Source organism: Trichomonas vaginalis, chromosome II (assembly GCF_026262505.1).
Source record: "Trichomonas vaginalis G3 chromosome II, whole genome shotgun sequence".
NCBI classification, from domain to species: Eukaryota; Parabasalia; order Trichomonadida; family Trichomonadidae; genus Trichomonas; species Trichomonas vaginalis.
The window spans coordinates 17,457,363-17,476,763 of NC_067204.1; the positions used below are offsets into that span (position 1 = coordinate 17,457,363).

The following is a 19,401-nucleotide window of genomic DNA, read 5'->3' on the forward strand; positions in this document are numbered from 1 at the left end:
AATTACTTTGGGCTTTTTATATTATGGATGGTTAACGTATAAGCAAAGCTTCATTACATTTCTCATTGATCCTGAATTCTTTGTGGCTGGGCTTGAAGGGAAATTGTGTAGAAATGACAAAGACCAATAATTGATTTGTGGTGGTGTGGTTATTAACCATTAGCTCACTGATCTCGATCAAGAAATAAAGATCGGCATCCCAATTATTGGATTCAGCTAGAAGGCTGAAGCAATGGCTGCCGAATTTTTGTTTGTTAATTGGTGGTTGATTCCTACTACAGATAAGTGGTTACTCTCTTGATGGCATACCGAATTTTCTTCCGATTTTCGTCCGTCGTGTATGTTGATCAGGACAAGAATACCTCGTGATGGCATATGTGACTGATTATTGGTGCGTTATGGGATGTATCTTCGATTGGCTCGTTCAAGAAAGATTATCAAACCCGAAAAATAGTCAAGAACCCAGCTGTTGTTACAGAATTCTTCAATCAAATTCATTATTTGATTACATTAATGGAATACGAAATGTTTATAAGCATCTACTATTTTAAAAATTGAACAAAAAAAGAAGTTTAATCATTACGAGGAAGAAGAATAACATGACACGGACGGGTAGTGACTTCTAGGTGGCTCACATAGATGTATCCAGGGCTGCAAGTCCGACGTTCAATAACGAACATAACAAAATAGGTATATGATCATCTTGCGCATGAAATAATTTTCATTTTTTAATTATATTATATCTAAGATGTTAAAAAGAATGTGCATTTCGATTAAATGTATAGGTAGTATCTAAATCGATATCAACAAGTCTGTCATTGACAAATTTTAAGACTGCTCTGCTTAATGTTTTATGGTTCTTGTCATATTCCCAGAAACAGAACTTTAGAACAAATTCACCTTTCTTGTTTACACTATGTAAGATTTTATGGTCGACAGATGTTTTGCTGTCAAAAAGTTTGTCTCGAATATAGATAGCGAAATCGCTAGACATTTTCTAAAAGATAAAAATTTTAATTTTCTAAAAATATGTTAGAAAAAAAGTTTGCTGACATTGACAAGAAATTTGAGAATGTTTTGAAGAAGAACAAGAGGAAGTTAGAAAATGCTCAGATAAAACCCATACATGACAAGTTCCTATTTGCTCAGAATGGTATAACAGGTCTAATCGCACCACCTGGGTCGGGTAAGACTTTCACTTATCTTAAAATGGCTGCACAACAACAAGAACTAGATGAGAAGAACCCATTCTATGAGTTAGTTGTTATTTGTTCGACTTCTGGTCAATTTGACCAAACCGTCAATTCGTTCAAAGATATTATAAAGAAGTCTAAGTTAGTATGTATAAAGGATACTGAGTTGTTAGATTGGATAAAGAAGTATCAAAGAAGAGTTTTGAAGTATAATGCTATAAATGAGTATATAAATTCTAAGTTTAAAGACCCAAATGAGGAAATGCAGAGAATATTAGAGAAGAAACACTTCAGAAACAAACAGAAAGAGATAGAATACATTTCGAAGAAATTGCAATCTTACGATTGGAAGACATACCCTCATAGATGTCTTCTTATCTTAGATGACTTTGCTTCTCATCCTTTGTTAAAGAATAGAGAACAAGACATGTGTCGAATTCTTAAGAAGCTCAGACACTTTAACATCTCAGTTGTCATTTGTGTACAGACAGCAAAGAGTTTAAGTAAAGATGTAAAGAGAATACTGACTGACATAATACTTTTCCCTGGATTGTCCGAAGACGATTTCATGGAACTTATGAAAGAGTCCATGGCAGGTAAGTTTGACAGACATGAACTATGGGAGAAGTATAAAGTCATACAAGACCCTCATACTTCTTTCAGAATTCATATCTACGCAAACAAAGTTCAAATTGTAAAAAGTCAAGCGTAAAAATGTAAGTGTTTAGTCTTAGTAAGTCTGCTGTGGTGCTGGGGCTGTCGGTTCTTCTGGCTTTGGGGCTGTCGGTTGGTGGTACGTCAGTCATCCGTTTGTGTCCTGTTGGAAGGAAGAGTTCTTCCTGTCGGAAGGAAGAACTTTTTCTGTTGGAAGGAAAAACTTTTCCTGAAGGTCGACCAAAAAGTTCTCAATTTTCGAAAATTTGAATGGTTTACGGACGGACAACAGAAAAAATTTTTCCTGTCGGAAAGAAAAACTTTTCCTGTCGGAAAGAAAAACTTTTCCTGTCGGAAGGAAGGACTTTTCTTGTCGGATGGAAGGACTTTTCTTGTCGGATGGAAGGACTTTTCTTGTCGGATGGAAGGACTTTTCTTGTCGGATGGAAATTTTTTTCCTGTTGGAAGGAAAAACTTTTCCTGTCGGAAGGAAGGACTTTTCCTGTTGGAAGGAAGGACTCGGAATGTCAGAAGGATTTGACAAGACAATTTACCTTATAGAGCTACCTGAGCCATCTGAAGTCAAGCTTGAAAAATAAATGGTTCATCTACCCTACTTGTTTGAAGTTGTCAAAATACTCTGTTATTTTTTCCTTTAACAATGGCAAATCTTCTTTGAAGGTAAGAATTGTACAACCTTTAATATCATAGTGTGTTTGAGGTAACGTATCTTGAACTATTTGTTTCACATCTTCATTTGGGGTCATTGAAATCGGTAAGTTTTCGCGATAGAACCAATTTCTGTCAGATTTGTAAATCTTAGCAAGGTCGTAAAAGCTTTTGTTGTTTCTTCTGACTAAATGCAACATAACCATATCTCTGTCTTCTTCATTTTCCATCTCTTCAGTATAAATCATATACTTATAGTTCTTTTCCTTTCCTTTTGGTACCGAACGTGGTATTCTTTTCTGTATGTTTTTGTCTTCTTTCATCATATCTTCTCTCTGCTTTGTACAAAGTTCGTCAAGTAGCATAAGTATGTAGATTGCATAACGAGGTGAAGCCCACATTGCTATTGAACTAACTAGGAACTTATGAACATATATACCTTTTAGATGTGATGGTAAGTTTTGTCTGTCTTGGTACATCTTTTTAAGTTCTACATGTTCAAACTCACTGAGGAGTTCATGAGTGCTATTTAATTCAAACCAATCTTGTGGTTTCATAGTATCTGGAGCAAAACATGCTGTCAAAATACTTTGCATTTGGTACATATCGTCTTTGACCGAACGAATGAGACGGAGTTGTTTGTTAAACTGAACCCACTCATATTCTTCATTTATAGCTTCATGGACTATAACTGTTGTTGTGTTCTCTGTTGTTGACATATCTGTCCTTATATTCCGGATAAAAAAATATTTTATAAAAAACTAACTTTATTTTTTCTATCTTAAGGAAATTCATGATTTTTGTTGCTGAATTCAGTAAAAATATAATTTAGGGTAGAAGGTGACATCTCACCCGTTTTCTCACCTGTTTTCTCACCTCTTGAATTTTCATGATTTCATCGTAAATGTTTTGTCAAGACTTCTTCGTATATGCTTTGTCAAGACTTCTTCGTAAATGTTTTGTCAAGACTTCATCGTAATGAGCGTAAATGACCCAAAAATAATGTTTAGGTGAAGAGGTGACATCTCACCCGTTTTCTCACCTCTTTTCTCACCTCATGAATTTTGTATAAAAGATATGATTTCAGGGATTTTTTTTACGAAGTGTCAAAGTTCTCTTCGTAAAAAAATAACAGTTATATAATGAAATTTGGTCATTTTACTCGGCAAAAATATATTTTAGGTGAAGAGGTGACATCTCACCCGTTTTCTCACCTCTTTTCTCACCCTAGTTATTTTATAAGCGTTTTACATGAATTGTACGATGTATATTTGAAATCCTAAACAGTTTTGTAGCTTCTATTTCTTCTGTCAGTACATCGAATGTTTTAACGATACCGAAAGTTTCTTTATACTTCTTCTTGACGTCAGATAATAGGAAATCTTCTGCTGTTGGATAGTTTTTGTTCAGAAATGCTAACATATCCATTTTATTTTCTGCTGGTTTTTCTGCTTCTTTCTTTAAGTCTGCATAGTCGTTTCGCATACGTTCTATCTCTTTGACGGAGTAGTTATATTTCCTCATTGCTGCTTTACATTTAGAACATTGCGGATTCATTTTAGCGTTATATTCTGAAACCTTACCTGCAAGTATGACTAAGGCGTCAATGGTTTTCTTTAACTCAAAAGTTGCTGGTTTTATCTGTTCAGTCCATATCTTACCTCTTCTATCTTTATCTCTTATCTGCCATACACATTCAGCAACTAACGAAACAAAGTTGTCGTAGGTCTTAAACTCCCCAGATTTGTATATGTCAGAGATGTTCTTATATACCATATCGCAATCTTTGTCCATGACTTTGTGGTTGCAATGAAATCCAAGAAACTCATAGTTAACCTTTCGTATGAACTTCTTTATTTCTACTGAGTCAGTTGCTTTGACTTCTATTTCATCGAATTCAGGAATAGTGAGCTTTTGTTGTTGTATTTCAGGAAGTTTAGGTAGATGGTCAATAATATCCTGCATTTCATAAAGATACTGTTCATCTGTTTCATCTTTTGCGGTACAGTCTAAATCTCCTTGGAGAAGTTCTTGCTTTATCTTCTGGATTTCTGTTTCGAAAGTATATGAAGAAGGAATGAAGTTTTTCATCTCTACCAACATAGATGTTGGATTCATGACTAACGAGTTTGGTGCTGTAGTTGTTTGAAGTGTTGTTGTGCCGATTGTTGACATTTTTATTTTTTTATACAAAATAAAAAAATAAATAAAATAAAAAATAAAACTAACTTTATTTTTTATTTCGGGAAAATTCATGAGGTGAGAAAAGAGGTGAGAAAACAGGTGAGATGTCACCTCTTCACCTAAACATTATTTTTGGGTCATTTACGCTCATTACGATGAAGTTTCGACAAAACATTTACGATGAAATCATGAAAATTCATGAGGTGAGAAAAGAGGTGAGAAAACAGGTGAGATGTCACCTCTTCACCTAAACATTATTTTTGGGTCATTTACGCTCATTACGATGAAGTTTCGACAAAACATTTACGAAGAAGTTTCGACAAAACATATACGATGAAGAAGTCTTGACAAAACATTTACGATGAAGAAGTCTTGACAAAACATTTACGATGAAGAAGTTTCGACAAAACATTTACGATGAAATTCATGAAAATTCATGAGGTGAGAAAAGAGGTGAGAAAACGGGTGAGATGTCACCTCTTCACCTAAACATTATTTTTACTGAATTTAGCAACAACTTTCTCTCAATTGGAGCTGTAGCATACTCTTTGCGTAAGCGGTTCAGACCTTCTTCGAACTCTTGGTCTCTCTTCGATTTGGATTGAGATTGGTAGTAATTTGGATTGAGATTGGAATTGCTGGAACAACCAAGGGTTGGAGCTGTAGCATACTCTTTGCGTAAGCGGTTCAGACCTTCTTCGAACTCTTGGTCTCTCTTCGATTTGTATTGGAATTGGTAGTAATTTGGATTGAGATTGGAATTGCTGGAACTGAGGTGCAGGGGCTGGTGCTTTAGGTTCTTCTGGTTTGGGAATGGACTCAGTTGGTGGGACGTCGGACATTCGTTTGTGGCTTAACCGTCGGACCACAACGATAAAAATCTCTGCTCCTAGCAGTACTGCTACTGACAGTAGCAGTACTTTTACTGACAGTAGCAGTACTTTTTCTGACAGTAGCAGTACTTTTACTGACAGTAGCAGTACTTTTACTGACAGTAGCAGTACTTTTACTGACAGTAGCAGTACTTTTACTGACAGTAGCAGTACTTTATCGTCGAAAACCCTCTCAAATTTTCCTTTTTACTGCTCGTAGCAGTACTTTTACTGACAGTAGCAGTACTTTTACTGACAGTAGCAGTACTTTTACTGACAGTAGCAGTACTTTTACTGACAGTAGCAGAGATTTTTATCGTCCAACTTTACAAATGTAAACTTATATCGTTCTATTTTCTTCACTAGGGTCTAACACCAAAGTAACCTTACAAATGTAAACTTATATCGTTCTATTTTCTTCACTAGGGTCTAACACCAAAATAACCTTACAAATGTAAACTTATATCGTTCTATTTTCTTCACTAGGGTCTAACACCAAAGTAACCTATGTACATGAAATTTCACTGCATAAAAGGAAAAAACCTGCGCGAATCGGGATTTGAACCGAGGTCTTCGACGCCTTTAACGAGGTAGCCATACCACTGAGCTATGAGCGCTTACATATTCACAAAAATAAATTGTTTTCATGAGTTTTCTACGATGTTAGAAAAAAATGTTATTTTCTAATATCTTCACATTCAATACTTTTTCAGCACTTTTCCGTAGTTATATATGAAAGACAATTCGAGATAAAAGTCATAGTACAATGGAATAATATGTTGCACACCGTTTGTTGTGAACCAAACTTGAAAGTCAGAGAAACTGTTACTAGGTGGTTCGTAGAATTTAGAAGCAAAGTCATAAAAGTCCTTACCGATACAAAGAAAACTGTTGTTGCTTGAACTGAAACTTGCATGACACATAACATTTTGAGGGTCAAACACGTTTCTATAAACCATCAAATCTGCTGGTGGACGTATAAATTTAAACGGACCGTCAGGTGGCAATGGTTCGTTCTGGTTTAGTAACCGAAGAAATTGTGCCCAAGAACGTTTGTCTACTTCCCAAAATAAAAACTCTGTACTTCTTGGAGGGTTAATTTCAATCCTTTGAAATGAAACGGTGGAATTCATCTTGTTGTATTCTAGTTTTAGATAGTATGTTCCATTTAGTAAAGAGTCGTATTTTTCTTGAAATTCCCAGTAGTATTTGTTTATTTGAGTTTGAAAGTCATTTAGAGTTTTCTCAAGACTTTCGTCTGAACGAATTGTAAAGATTCTCATTTCGTCAAATTTGTCTATTAGACCATCAGAACCTTCATACTGCCCATGAAAATATACTGCGAACATAAAAGCGTTAGTTCTATTTGAAAACAAAACTTTTCTAAATCCTATTGCCTTTGCATCTGAAGGACTTTGAAGCCAACGAATTGGATAGTCAAACCTGTATGAACGGGATGAAATTTCTTCATCTGAAATATTTCTACCGGCATTTGTAAAGATATAGTCTAACGGTTTTGTATCTGCTGCTTTTGTTCTTTGTTTTTCAACCTGAAGCATTTAATATATGTAAAAATATACTGTTTTAAAAAATGTTTTACTTCATGCAATGTTTTACTTCATGCAACGTTTTACTTCATGCAATGTTTAACTATTTCACCATCTTCTTTAACAGCCCAGTACTTTCGCTTGGAGAGGACATGAACTTCGGAAAATACCTTGTCTAGCTTAAAACAGCCCATCTTCTCACCGACTAAACCCAATTCAATGAGTTTGTTATAGCCTTCTTCGTTCGTCATGAGTGCGTCAATGTTCTCATAGTAAACCTTGACTTTGGATTTTACTTCGGAGAAGAATTTGTTGTAGTTGTCAAGGACTGCCTTTGCGAACTGAGGGTAAGACCAATGTTCGACAATAGGTTTTAATGTGGTTACTAAGCCACTTTGACCTTCGGTGAACTCGTATTTCAAAACAAAAGGGGAGAACCTTTCAACAAAGTTGTCGACCTTCTCATAATGTTTACTCTTCATCTCTTGAGGTTTCTTAATGGAATATCCCCATGTCGAATTCATAAGCAATTTGAGTGTCATTGCAAGTTTGGGGTTTGAAGCTTTCCTAATATCATACAGTTGTTGTATGACTTTTCCAACTGTATAGTTCCTTCCCGGGAACTCACCATCTTCGTTTGGAATTCCAGTCGGGATATATTGGACGAACCTCATGTATGCAGCGTTAAGGTCGACATAGTATATTTTTTCATATGAGTCGAACTTATCGCATCCAATGGGTCCGGTTCGTGGAAATTCAAGTGAGTCTCTTATCTTTTGAGAAACTTCTCCTGTTATCTCATAAACATCGTCAAAGCAACCTGTTTCATATAAAATTTTCTGACCTAACTCAGATGCTCTCCAATACAATTTGACGTCAATTGGATGTCTCAATGGAAGTTTGTTTATAGCATCTTGAAGTTCTTGCAACCTCATTGGAAGTTCTTCTGGTTCAGGTTGGTATCCGAACAATCCAACCCTTGTGGAATTGTGTACTTCTTTTGTACTAGAACTTTGTCTGGAACAACTTTTGGTCTTGCTAACAATGAAAAGTTTGTTTCGTCTTTTGGTACAAAAGTTTCTGTCAGCTTGTCATCTGGAATTGGTTCCAACAAACCTTTCTCGAAAAGAATGTTTACAGCTCTGACAATGTTGCACTTGCCTTTTCCGAACAATGGGTTTGTAAGACTTTCGTTCAACATGAAGTGGTTGTGGACAATTACAATCTTCAACCATGGTAAATTGAACTCAACAACATAGTCGTCATGTGAAGAACCTTTAGCTGTAGGTATGTTGACTCGGATATTGACATTTGCCAACGGTGCAATTTTTGCCAATTGACCTCTGAGAATGTACCTTGTCTTCACACATGACTCAAGATACTTCATCTTCTCATCTGTAACAAGACCAGAGTTCCTGAGACATGTAAGAATACAAGGTTCATTGACAATTGTTTCAATTGAATTGTAAATTCCATACCTTGTCAAGTCAATGTCAGACTTATTTATGAAGGGGAAGTATCCAGCATGTTGTCTGACTGCTTGAGGGTTAGGTTGGTACCATTCGAACTTGACACTTGCAATTCCTTCAATTGCATTCAAAATGTCTGAGTCGGAGTCAAACATTTGTTCTCTCTTTGTAGTCTTGAAAGCGTCAAGAAGCATTGCAGCTGTTGTGACATTGCCATATGCATAGTAAATGTGACCATCCAAATCTGTTATGGTCAATCTGAGATTGTATCCTTTCTTATTTCCGTCTTGAATTGCAGCAAGTACACCCATGAAGCCTTCTTTGTTCTTTCCTTCGTCAAAGTTTACTGTAAAGGTTCGACCAGATGTAATTTGACTTCTAACTTCACGATACTTTTCATATGCATATCTTGTTCTTTCCATGGGAGCATGTGCGTCTTCACCTTTTCCTTTTTTCCTTCTCAAAGGATGCAATTGTTCGTCATGTTTCCAGTAGAATCTGGCAAAGCCGTCGTGTCCTTCAACTTGAGGTTCACTAACATCGAAAGGCATGTCCATAAGACGTTCTTCTTCTAACCTCTCTAGTCTGTTTGGATAATTTGCACGTGCTGTTTCTAAGTCCATTTCGTAGCGAAGACCAGACAATTTGTCATAGACTTTTATGGGTCTTCCCTTCCTATATTTAAAATTCTTCGAAACTCTCCAACCATATCTTTGCAACTCTGCTTTTATTCTAGCAGATTTTCTATCCATTCTATATGGGGGCATTTTTATAAAAATAAAAAAATATTTTTTTTCTTTACTTTACATAACCACCTGCTGCCATAAGTCTTTGACGCCAACCCATACCAGCTAATGAAGGTTGACTTGGTTTAGTTTGGAAACTAAACTTTGGTTTTGGTTTATCTTCAGTTTTTGGTTTCTCTTCTTCTATCTGTTTTTCGTCACTTTTCGGTTCCTCTGACTTTACTTCACTTGCAGGAACAGTTGTGTCGTCAACATCTTCATAAATATCATATGCCATTTGTTTTTGTTTTCCTTTCAACTTTTTGTGTTTGTTGTAAAGTTTAGAATATTTCGACTCTAAGTCAATGAGATGTTCTATAATGAACTGTTGGTCAGTGAAGTAAACTTTTCCATCTGTTGTCTCGAAAGCTCCTTCAGACTTCAATATTTTATTTGTGAGAGTCTGTTTCTTTTTTGAGATACTAGCCGTTCCATTTCTATGAAAAGTGACTTTATAGTTAGGGTTTGTATTTCCAGACCTGGCACTTTCTATTATTGAATTTTTCTCTTCATCTGTAAGTTCTTTGACAGGTTTTGACAATGGTTCTGAACTTTTTGTTTGTGGTGTCAAATCTACCGTTTCAACTTCTTCGGTCATTTCATCTCAGTAAAAAATTTTAGTTTGTTTGTTTTCAACTGGTTGTTTAGGTTTTTTAAGTCGGTCTAAAACTTCTGAGGTATAGGAAGAACTTGACAAACACGTGGTTGTGTAACTGCTGGAAGCCGACAAATCCATCTTGAGCCCATTTGTCTCAATGCTGTATTGTTCATTTCATCTCAGTAAAAAAATTTACATTCCCCACGTTTGAGGCGGTTGCGGTTGGTTGTTTGTTTACCCACTGTTGTGCATGGTTATATCCTCTGTTAAAGAATCTTTCACCTTGGTCCATGTAGTGCCCTGCTTGGTTATAGTAGTCATTTGCTTTGTTATAGTAGTTTCCTGCTTGTCTTCCTACATTGTCCATCCATCCTTGAACTTTTCCTCTTGTTTCAGGATTTGGAATAAGATTTGCTGCATCTCGTGCTACTCCCAACCTTTCTGTACGGTTTGTATAATAGGTTGTGCTTTCTCTTTCAGTATACCTAATGTACTCAAAATCTTCCTTCCAATTCCAAATGCACCTCTGGCTATTGTTCCCACTGCGGGCAAAAATCTGGATGCGACTCCTGCTAATGCGCCAAATAAACCCATTTCTTATGGGTTAAAAAATGACGAATCCAAACAAGGACCCCTATGTTTCTAAGGCAACAAAGAAAGCACTCATGATAAAAATCTTTAGTTCAACACCAAATGCTTGGTTTATGGATATCTTGGAAAACATTCCGAGGTATAGAGAAGATGGACCACCATACTGGCTAATATTTGTCGGTCAAAACACAAGATACTGTGAAGCCATACCATTATGGTCCAAAAATATTTTAGATGTGAAAACTGCTTTGACAATATTCGTTGACAAATACCATCCAACAAAACTGACATCTGACTGTGAAAGTTCTTTCAAATCAGACGATATTAAAAACTATCTGCGTTCAAAAAATGTAAACCAATATTTCATTGTCGACCAAAACCATTCTGCTCTTGGTGTCATTGACAGTTGTATAAAAATCTTAAGAGACTTAAATCAACCACAAGGTGGTGAAGCAAATGAAATGTCATATGACGACAAATATAGACACTTCTCCATGGCAAAGATGAGACAAGTTTTAAATATTTACAATAGCCGTAAACAAAAAGGTTTGGGAAACCACTCCCCGAAGAAATGAAAAACAACCCTGACTTAGAGAAAGACTATATATTTAATAGTTTAGTCAAAAGAGACAAACAAGAAAGAATGCCAGGCTTCAAACTTAAGAAAGGTGACAAAGTAAAAATAGAAATACCTAAACGCGACCCATATGAAAATACTATTGACTATGACAACAATGGGAACTCGACAGGTACTCACATTCGTGTTCGTAAAAATAGAAGAAAGTATACAAGAGAATATTATGAAGTTTTAGGCAAACATGGCAAAATGTACACTGCAAGCAGAAGATAAAACTACTATTGTCAGACCTCGTTTCAAACTTGTCAAAGTTCAAGGTGGTATACTTTCAAAGACAGTTCCTAACAAATATAAGACAACTCCTGACGAATATGCTAAAGAAGTTGAAAATGACGACTAAGCAATTCTATACCATGCGTAAACTGTCATGTAAGGTGGCATGTAGTCTTTACTTTGTCCCGTTGTTTGCGTATATCCCGAAACGCGATGTGTATGGTTTCCATCTCCCTGAGTGTCACCCCAGAAACAATTTATAGCAAACTGAACGTCGTCTTTAACATCATATCCTTTACCTTTTTCATTGCTGACCAATCCCAAAATTTATGCTTATGCCAACCTGCTTGAGATGTACTTAAATCTATGTAGTGACTGTGCGCAGGTAAATTTTCACCTGAAATCGTTTTACTTCCTCCTGTTTCCTTTGAAGAGTTTGCACAATACAAAAACCTGTCAACTATTTGTTCCCATGCACCAACACCAAACATTACTTGAGGACCTCTTTGCTTCCATAGAATAGATAGTATAAATAAGAACCTACTGGGTTCATTAAATCAAACATATGAGATAATATAGGATTGTCTCTTTTGAACTTAAAATATAGTGTAACTATTTCTGGTTTCTTCTGGTTTGTGTCAGAATATTTTTTATAATATAATCTTATGTTTTCGGGGTAGGTAAAATCTTGACTATAATATTTATTTTTGTCATCTATATAATAATATACTATTCTCGTTTTTTCTATTGCATTATATCTTTTATATCTATAATATTCTAAATATAATGTTTGCTTTTTTGGGTCTACACGTGCGTCAACACCATAGTCATAATAATATGGTGCTGGAGCTGGGTTAGGTAATGTCATATCTGCCATTTCATAAACTCTTAAATATTTCTTTTGTTCGTCTCCATATAAGTTTAAGTAACAGTTGTTGTCTAATGGAACTTTAACTTGTGTACCATTATTCTTTATATAGCTTACATACATTTCATTGTTATTTTTCGGAATGAGTTTATACCGTATACCATTTTTTAAGGACTGTACAAACTCCCATCTAAAATATTTATTTTCTTCATTGACAGAAACATCCCCAACAATAGTTTCAATATTTTTTGTTGTTCCTATCAAACTTTGGTATATTTCATTGACATATGTTTTATCTGCTTTATTTTCAAGGCTAACGTTTAAGTCTGTTATTTCAGATATAGAATGTGTATGTCCAACGTCACTTTTCCTGTTTAAGGTTTCTTGTAAGTTTGTAATATTTGCAATGGTATGTGTATGTCCAACGTCACTTTTCCTGTTTAAGGTTTCTTGTAAGTTTGTAATATTTGCAATGGTATGTGTATGTCCAACGGCACTTTTATTGTTTAAGGTTTCTTGTAAGTCTGTTATTTCAGATATAGAATGTGTATGAGTCTTTTTAGAATATTCGTTTTCAGCTCTTGTCACTTCACTTGACATTTTATTGTCAACATATGTTTTGTCTGCTAGTTCAGGATGAGTATGTTCTTTTGTTGCATAAGCATTGTTAGCTCTTTCTTCTTCTTTTGCTATTGCATCGTCTACATATTCTTTGTCAGCTTTGTTGTCAACATCCGTTTTCAAAAGAAGTTCATTTATAGGTTTCTCGTTTAAAGTTCCTTTTGTTGGATTTATACAGACAGTATGGTTCTTATTGTCTTGAAATAGAAACTCATCTGTCATTGGGTTTAATGTCAGTTTTAAGTTTCCTTCTTTCAATGACTCAGATATCTTAGAATAGTTTGAAAAGTTTGTTGTGTTCTTATTTAGAGCTTGCATAATGAGTTGTCGGTTGTGTTGTATTTCTCTCATGGAAGCAATATCTTTCGACATTTTTATTCTAGATAAAATATGCTTTCAATAGAAAAAGAAAATTCAAGAGTTGCTACAACTAAACCATTAGATGAACTTTTTACTAATGTCGGTCAAAAGTTTGAGACAGAGACCGTAAAGCATGAAGGCTATCGTTTTGACTACCCATTAAGATGGCTAAGAGACCCATCTGTCACAAAAGCTATTGGCTTTCGTAGAATGAAGTTTGTGTCTGTAGAAGATAAAAGTTTTCCATTTATTGTAAGGTTTCATATAGATTATATATCTGAAGGGAAACGAAAAATGTGGGAAGAAATTGAGCTAATACAAGTTGACCTTTCATCTTCTCTACAGACTGCGTTAAAAAATATAGAAGATAAAATAAATTCATGTTATGCAAAATATGCTGATGAATATGCAAATACCGAGAGCACACTTTATGTGAGAATTGTATATGACAAACAAAATTCACAAGTGTCATTTCAAATCTACGAAGACAATCCAAAGAAAGACGAACAAATATATACAGAATTCACTGCAATGTCATGGTATTATTTGCAAAGAATGTTAAATCAGAAAGTCAAACTTCCTTTAGCAAATATTTACAGTCGATATGCAAGAGATGAACCATATTTATTTAAAGATGTTTTCGACCCAGCTGCTATTATTGTTCATGCTTCATTTTCTGGCGCCCAAAACTCTTTCTTATGCTTGGCAAATGACTTTTACGAAAAACCTACAAAGTTATACGAACCACCAAGTGGAAGTATTTCAGACTTTCAAGTATGGTTTACTACAGATGGAAGAAAAAGAATAATTCCATTATACCATGCGTTTTACTTAGAACTTAGTTTCATATACAACTACTATCGAACGGTAAAAATATAATTTTTTAATACGGTTGAGGTGTTGGATTTGGTTGCCAACTAGACTGTGGTGCAGGTTCAGGCTGTTGTATAACAGGAGCTTGCTCTTCTGGTTCAGGGTCTTTAGGTATAATACCAACAAACTGACCTACTCTTTTACCAATATTTTTGACTCCGTTCCAAATTCCTCTTCCTACGGTTTTTATTCCATTCCATATACCTCTTCCAACATTTCGAAAGAAGTTTCCTATCTTACTGAAGAAACCCATTTTACTATATGTAAAAATCTAATGTCCGCCTAGTCTCTTACGTTTCCTGTTGAGTTCCATAGCATTCTTTAACTGGAGCTCATACATTCTGTTTCTCCTCTGGTAGAAAACATATTCTGGGTCAACTCCTGTGTTCGCGTCATCTGCATAAAGTTGTTTATATCCCACTTCGGGGTTTGTATAAAACTCTTTCCATCTCATATTTGCATACCATGGTGGCAAACCTAACGCAGCGTCATTTGACATGGCAGTTTGCATTTGTACATCTGTTGGCACTTGACCATAGTTTGCCATTGCAGTTTGTATTCTAACTTCATTTGGAATATTCTCTGGGTTTGGTTGTCCAGGTTGCTGTGCATTCGCTAAGTTCTGTGCGTCCATTTAATATTAGATAAAAATATCTCTTACGAGTACATATACTGAACATTTGCAGGCATTGGTTCATCTTCATATTCTCTGTACTTTTCTGCCACGTCAAATAAATAAATGACACAATGGAAAAAACCTAAAACAAGTAGTCCTATTTCAAACCACATTTACTTACCAATAAAATTTCTTTGTTGTGACACTTTCTCCAGTTTATAGGACCTCTCTCATATTCTATCTTATCGTATCTAAACTCATAGTCATGTATGTCCTCTAACCATCTCATAACGGTTTCCAAACCACTTTTATCGGATGTAAAGTAAAAGCATGGATGGTTATGTAAAACGTCTAAAGTTTCTAAAGAGTCTCTCAAAGTCCAGTCTACTTGGTATTGAAAATCCCATGTGTTATAGAACGGCGGGTCTACTATAAAGAAAACATTTTCCTTGTCTTTGTATTTTTCATACAACTCTGTCCAATGACATCTCACAAACTCTATACCCTCAATATATTTTTCTATGTCCTCTTTGAAAACATTTGTATAGTTAAGATATAAAACTTTTGACATAAGTGTTTCAATGTCATGAACTCTTATAGCACCACTATATAATAGTCTAGAAGATATACTATCCCAGTCAATATACTCTGCCTTTTTCAAAACCTCTCTGACAATATTTTTGTTATCTAATGGTATACGTTCCATCTTACCTATAGGTATCTTTTCTTTTAACTCTTTCAATATTTTGTTAGTGTCTGGTATATGTTTGAGACGGTTCATATAGTTGTCGAAGTCATTGCATATAATCTTTGAGTCAGGAAATATTATATGGCACAAATGGGATATATAGAAACTTCCACCGAACAAATCTACAAATGTTAGACCATTCGGTAGTTTCTTAAGTTCTCTCAATAGAATATCTTTACATCTACTCTTATTTCCAAAGAAGGGTAACGGTGGTTTTGTAAAATTCATTTTATATATATAATAAAAATGTTTTTTCCTGAAAAGTGACAGAAAAGTGACAAAACATGAAAACATATATATTTTGTGAAAAGCTCCTGGAAGACCCGTATATAAGAACTTCATTTATACTAAACATCTTCGGGGCTAGAAGGCACGAAGTGCCTGGAAGCCCCACTACCTTTTTTTTTTTTTTTTTTTTTAATTTTATAGTAAAATATATTATAAAGAGTATTTATATAAATATTGTAAAATAATATAAGTAATAAAAATTGAGACCCCCTCCCTGTTTTTGATGTTTTGTCACTTTTTCGGTAATTCTTATTGTTTCTAACATTCTAACATAAACTTTATTTTTGGTGTAAATAAATGGTACCATTAATGATATCATGACTGTTCTCGTTCATGTCTGATTTACATCTAATGAAAAAGTTTAGAAGAATTTTCTTATTCTTTCTGGCATATTTTTGTCTTTCCAGTACTCCCGCTCTAATGGTCCCAGATGTGTTGGCTTCGACTCTCTCAAGTTCTTAGATGGTATAACATCTTCAACGCCTCCTTCATATCTTACTTTATAAGTGTCATCGTTTGTGTTGTAGCCAAGTATTTCAATAACCACTCCTCGCTTTGCTTCGTCAATGGTTTCAGCAAGTTTGCCATTACTACTTTCAACTAATTTATGACGAGGGTAAAATGCTATAGAGTCGTCAGCAGCTTTTATAAGATATCCATTACCTTGCGTAGAGTCTACTATATAATAATTTCGACTTAACCTTAAACGTTTCTTTGTCAACGGTTTGTCGTCAAGAACTACACGAACTTTTGTACCAGGAATGAGGGTAAATTGTGTTGAATTTCTGATATTTTGTGTTTGGCTTCGTTTCTTTTGTATATACTTTTCTTCTTGTTGTTGTGTCATTGAATTTGGTGTATGTCCTGTTGTAGAATTTGTTGAGGAATTATATACTTCGAGAAAATGTTTCATTGTTTCTTCGGTAAAGTCTCGCTCTTGATTTAAATCTCTGAGCGTTCTTATGAAGCGATTAATGATACCTAAAATATTATGGTTATGGTCTTCAGTAGTGTAGTGAGTTATGTTATGCTTAATGAGAAATTCTGTGATTTCGTTGCTGAGGTATGCTGAATCCTGGTCTGATGTTAAAGTACTTGGGTTATGTTCTGCTACAAACTTTTGTAAAACTCTTAACACTTCACGAGTTCCTTTTTCTCATTGGATATGCATATGCTTTACGAGTGTTAACATTTATGAAGATGAGGAATGGTTTATGTCCTCCTTTTCTGCTTTGAATGAGAGTGTCAAATTGGTATGCGTCAGGAGTGTTGGAGTAAATTGGTAAAAAGTAGTCGTAAGGATTTATTTTTGTTTGATGTACAACATTTTTGTTAAAGAACCTTTTCACTTCAGCTCTGTTAGTAAATCCCGAACTCTTTGCAGCTTCATTGAATTTCTTAAAAGACCTCCATGGATGTTGTTCGAATACTTCTTTCAAGCTCATTTATGTAAAGTTAAAGATTTCATTGAACGCGGTAAGCCTAGACCCTTTGAGTCAAGGCTCAAGCGAGTTCATTGAACTCGGTACCATGCGAATACAGTCACAAATGGTGGCATATAATCTGCACCCGAGCCTGTTGGATTTGTTGTGAAAGTGTGTGAATGATTTCCTCCTGGTTCAGTTGGTCGAAAAATCTTTTTTGCTGCATTGTTATAAGATGGAGATAAAACGTCATTGCCAGCTTCATATTCTGAGTTGTATAATGGGTGGTCTCTTAATGAGTGGCTATGGTCGCCAGAAAAGTTTGTAGTTCCTGTATGAGTGTGCGGTGGAAGGTTTGCTTCTTTAATTTTCTTCGAACCACCTGTTTGCTTTGAAGAGTTCGCACAATAGAGGAATTTATCTACAATCTGTTCCCACGTACCAAAACCTAAAACACTTGCTGGATTTGTTGAGTTCATTGACGTATAAATAGAACCAACAGGATATATGGTTTCAAGAATCTGGGCCTTCATTGTTAGAAGTTCATGTTTAACGTTTATAGTTTTATTGCCTTCTACAATATTTATATTGTTTGTTATTAAACCATTAGGAAAAGTAGGAGGATAAATTCTTTGTTCTTGTACAGTTGCACCGTCTCTTCCTGTTTTTGTTACTATTTCGATGCATGCCTTAATTTCTTTAATCTTGATTGTTTGAAATTCTTCATGCACGTGCTCTTTATCGGCCTTTCCATTAAGCGCAGCATTTACTTCCGACTTCTTTGCATAATTTTCATCTACATAAGTTTTGTCGGCTTTCTTATCTAACATTGCTGGTAGTTCGTATGCTTCAAAGTTTCTGGCATGATCTTCGATATTCCTGCAACTGTTATCTAAATTGTTTAGTGTATCTTTTACGCTTGTACTTGGATTCTCTAAAGGTGCACTTGAACCAAGGGTATAGTTCAGTATTATGTCATCAGCTCTAACAGTAGTGAAGGATTCATGTGTATGGTTTTTGTCTGCTTTACTGTCTAAAGAAGTTTGAAGTTCATTTATATCGGAGATATTGTGTTTATGAGATTTCAAAACTTTGTTCGTTGCGTCAAGTTCATTTTTGTCAGCTTTACTTTTAATAGCATCTTCAAAAGTTATTTTTGCCTTAACTCTTAACATAAATCTTGGTTCAACTAATACACCGTTAACAAAGAAGTATGAAGCATAAATTTCAGCGTTATAACCAAATGTTTGTGGTGCTATACCTGTGTCATACTGTACAGTACAGTGTATGTCATAACCTTTAGCACGAATGAATTTATATCTTCTTTCATTAACATTTTTCGTCTTCACTTCTTCATCCTGTGTTAAATATCCATGATAGTCCGTTATAATCTGTTCATCTGAACTTATATAATGAACATGGTTCTTGTCCGCTTTACTATTTAATGTAGCTTGAAGTTCATTTATATCGGAGATATTGTGTTTATGAGATTTCAAAACTTTGTTCATTGCGTCAAGTTCATTTTTGTCCGCTTTACTATTTAATGTAGCTTGAAGTTCATTTATATCGGAGATATTGTGTTTATGTTCTTTATCTGCTTTTTCGGCTAATTTCTCTTCTATCTCATTTATTTCAAGTTCATGCCTACCACCACCTCCCGAAGAAGTATTTTTCTTCAGCTCTTGAAGAACGTCCACTTCGCCATCTTTGGTGTCAATAATGAGACTTTGTGTTAAAACCTTTCCTGTCTTAATGGATGTTTGTAAAACTTCTTCTTCACCGTGTTCGGGGTCATGGTCGTCATCATATCTTGTGAAATCAGAGATGTTGTCATACATTAAGCATATCTGTCTCAAAAGTTCTGCTATTTGAAACTGGAACGAAAGATATACAGAACTTTCATCATCCCTAAAGTCAAGTCTGCTTTCTTAAGTATTTCTTGAATGTATGCAATGAGAACAGAGTACCTTGGAAAATATTCGAACAATATTTCATTAGCTGTTGGTTTTGGTGGTTCTTCTGGAGTTTCTGTTGGAGTTTCTGCATCTCTTGACTTCAATGCTCTTGCTCTCAAAGACCTAAATGTTAGAGCACCGGGGTTTTACAAAGGACTTTATAAATGCTTTAATAGTTCCTGTAAGTTATTGTTAGCATTAAGTAAGTTCCTTATGCTTCCATCATGTACGTCCAT

The 19,401-nt window shown here is 35.1% G+C and overlaps 14 protein-coding genes and 4 pseudogenes across 18 annotated transcripts, besides 3 other annotated features; 3 read left to right on the forward strand and 15 right to left on the reverse strand.

Annotated features, from left to right (window-relative positions):
• Nucleotides 1–15,923: part of a mobile genetic element that runs on past the window's edge.
• TVAGG3_0561530 (protein of unknown function, DUF4106 family) lies at nt 1,030–1,905 on the forward strand (the record flags this gene model as incomplete). Its single annotated transcript, XM_001580673.1, has 1 exon — nt 1,030–1,905. One exon carries the CDS (start codon nt 1,030–1,032, stop codon nt 1,903–1,905), a length of 876 nt encoding a protein of 291 aa, XP_001580723.1.
• Nucleotides 2,456–3,235, reverse strand: TVAGG3_0561540 (KilA, N-terminal/APSES-type HTH, DNA-binding family; the record flags this gene model as incomplete). Its single annotated transcript, XM_001580672.1, has 1 exon — nt 2,456–3,235. One exon carries the CDS (start codon nt 3,233–3,235, stop codon nt 2,456–2,458), a length of 780 nt encoding a protein of 259 aa, XP_001580722.1.
• On the reverse strand, nt 3,753–4,691 carry TVAGG3_0561550 (organellar and viral DNA polymerase type B; the record flags this gene model as incomplete). Its single annotated transcript, XM_001580671.1, has 1 exon — nt 3,753–4,691. The coding sequence occupies one exon, from the start codon at nt 4,689–4,691 to the stop codon at nt 3,753–3,755; it is 939 nt and encodes a 312-aa protein (XP_001580721.1).
• On the reverse strand, nt 5,225–5,542 carry TVAGG3_0561560 (uncharacterized protein; the record flags this gene model as incomplete). Its single annotated transcript, XM_001580670.1, has 1 exon — nt 5,225–5,542. The coding sequence occupies one exon, from the start codon at nt 5,540–5,542 to the stop codon at nt 5,225–5,227; it is 318 nt and encodes a 105-aa protein (XP_001580720.1).
• TVAGG3_0561570 (uncharacterized protein) lies at nt 6,271–7,131 on the reverse strand (the record flags this gene model as incomplete). Its single annotated transcript, XM_051238500.1, has 1 exon — nt 6,271–7,131. One exon carries the CDS (start codon nt 7,129–7,131, stop codon nt 6,271–6,273), a length of 861 nt encoding a protein of 286 aa, XP_051096324.1.
• TVAGG3_0561580 (DNA/RNA polymerases family) lies at nt 7,203–7,580 on the reverse strand (the record flags this gene model as incomplete). Its single annotated transcript, XM_051238501.1, has 1 exon — nt 7,203–7,580. A coding segment is annotated over one exon (378 nt), but the record flags the coding sequence as incomplete, so codon positions are not given.
• TVAGG3_0561590 (uncharacterized protein) lies at nt 8,144–9,145 on the reverse strand (the record flags this gene model as incomplete). Its single annotated transcript, XM_051238502.1, has 1 exon — nt 8,144–9,145. A coding segment is annotated over one exon (1,002 nt), but the record flags the coding sequence as incomplete, so codon positions are not given.
• TVAGG3_0561600 (phage tail repeat-like family) lies at nt 9,387–9,611 on the reverse strand (the record flags this gene model as incomplete). Its single annotated transcript, XM_051238503.1, has 1 exon — nt 9,387–9,611. The coding sequence occupies one exon, from the start codon at nt 9,609–9,611 to the stop codon at nt 9,387–9,389; it is 225 nt and encodes a 74-aa protein (XP_051096327.1).
• TVAGG3_0561610 lies at nt 9,991–10,144 on the reverse strand (annotated as a pseudogene). Its single transcript has one exon. A coding segment is annotated over exon 1 (154 nt).
• TVAGG3_0561620 lies at nt 10,164–10,565 on the reverse strand (annotated as a pseudogene). The gene has a single exon. A coding segment is annotated over exon 1 (402 nt).
• TVAGG3_0561630 lies at nt 10,583–11,539 on the forward strand (annotated as a pseudogene). Its single transcript has one exon. A coding segment is annotated over exon 1 (957 nt).
• Nucleotides 12,237–13,273, reverse strand: TVAGG3_0561640 (phage tail repeat-like family; the record flags this gene model as incomplete). The annotated part of the gene is made up of 1 exon (XM_051238504.1): nt 12,237–13,273. A coding segment is annotated over one exon (1,037 nt), but the record flags the coding sequence as incomplete, so codon positions are not given.
• On the forward strand, nt 13,556–14,140 carry TVAGG3_0561650 (uncharacterized protein; the record flags this gene model as incomplete). Its single annotated transcript, XM_001580669.1, has 1 exon — nt 13,556–14,140. One exon carries the CDS (start codon nt 13,556–13,558, stop codon nt 14,138–14,140), a length of 585 nt encoding a protein of 194 aa, XP_001580719.1.
• On the reverse strand, nt 14,145–14,387 carry TVAGG3_0561660 (serine threonine-protein phosphatase family; the record flags this gene model as incomplete). Its single annotated transcript, XM_001580668.1, has 1 exon — nt 14,145–14,387. The coding sequence occupies one exon, from the start codon at nt 14,385–14,387 to the stop codon at nt 14,145–14,147; it is 243 nt and encodes an 80-aa protein (XP_001580718.1).
• TVAGG3_0561670 (uncharacterized protein) lies at nt 14,406–14,768 on the reverse strand (the record flags this gene model as incomplete). Its single annotated transcript, XM_001580667.1, has 1 exon — nt 14,406–14,768. One exon carries the CDS (start codon nt 14,766–14,768, stop codon nt 14,406–14,408), a length of 363 nt encoding a protein of 120 aa, XP_001580717.1.
• TVAGG3_0561680 (phage tail repeat-like family) lies at nt 14,967–15,531 on the reverse strand (the record flags this gene model as incomplete). The annotated part of the gene is made up of 1 exon (XM_051238505.1): nt 14,967–15,531. A coding segment is annotated over one exon (565 nt), but the record flags the coding sequence as incomplete, so codon positions are not given.
• Nucleotides 15,917–16,045: a mobile genetic element.
• Nucleotides 16,046–16,147: 102 nt separating this feature from the next.
• TVAGG3_0561710 lies at nt 16,148–17,231 on the reverse strand (annotated as a pseudogene). The gene has a single exon. A coding segment is annotated over exon 1 (1,084 nt).
• Nucleotides 16,148–19,401: part of a mobile genetic element that runs on past the window's edge.
• Nucleotides 17,300–19,048, reverse strand: TVAGG3_0561720 (keratin-associated protein family; the record flags this gene model as incomplete). The annotated part of the gene is made up of 1 exon (XM_001580666.1): nt 17,300–19,048. One exon carries the CDS (start codon nt 19,046–19,048, stop codon nt 17,300–17,302), a length of 1,749 nt encoding a protein of 582 aa, XP_001580716.1.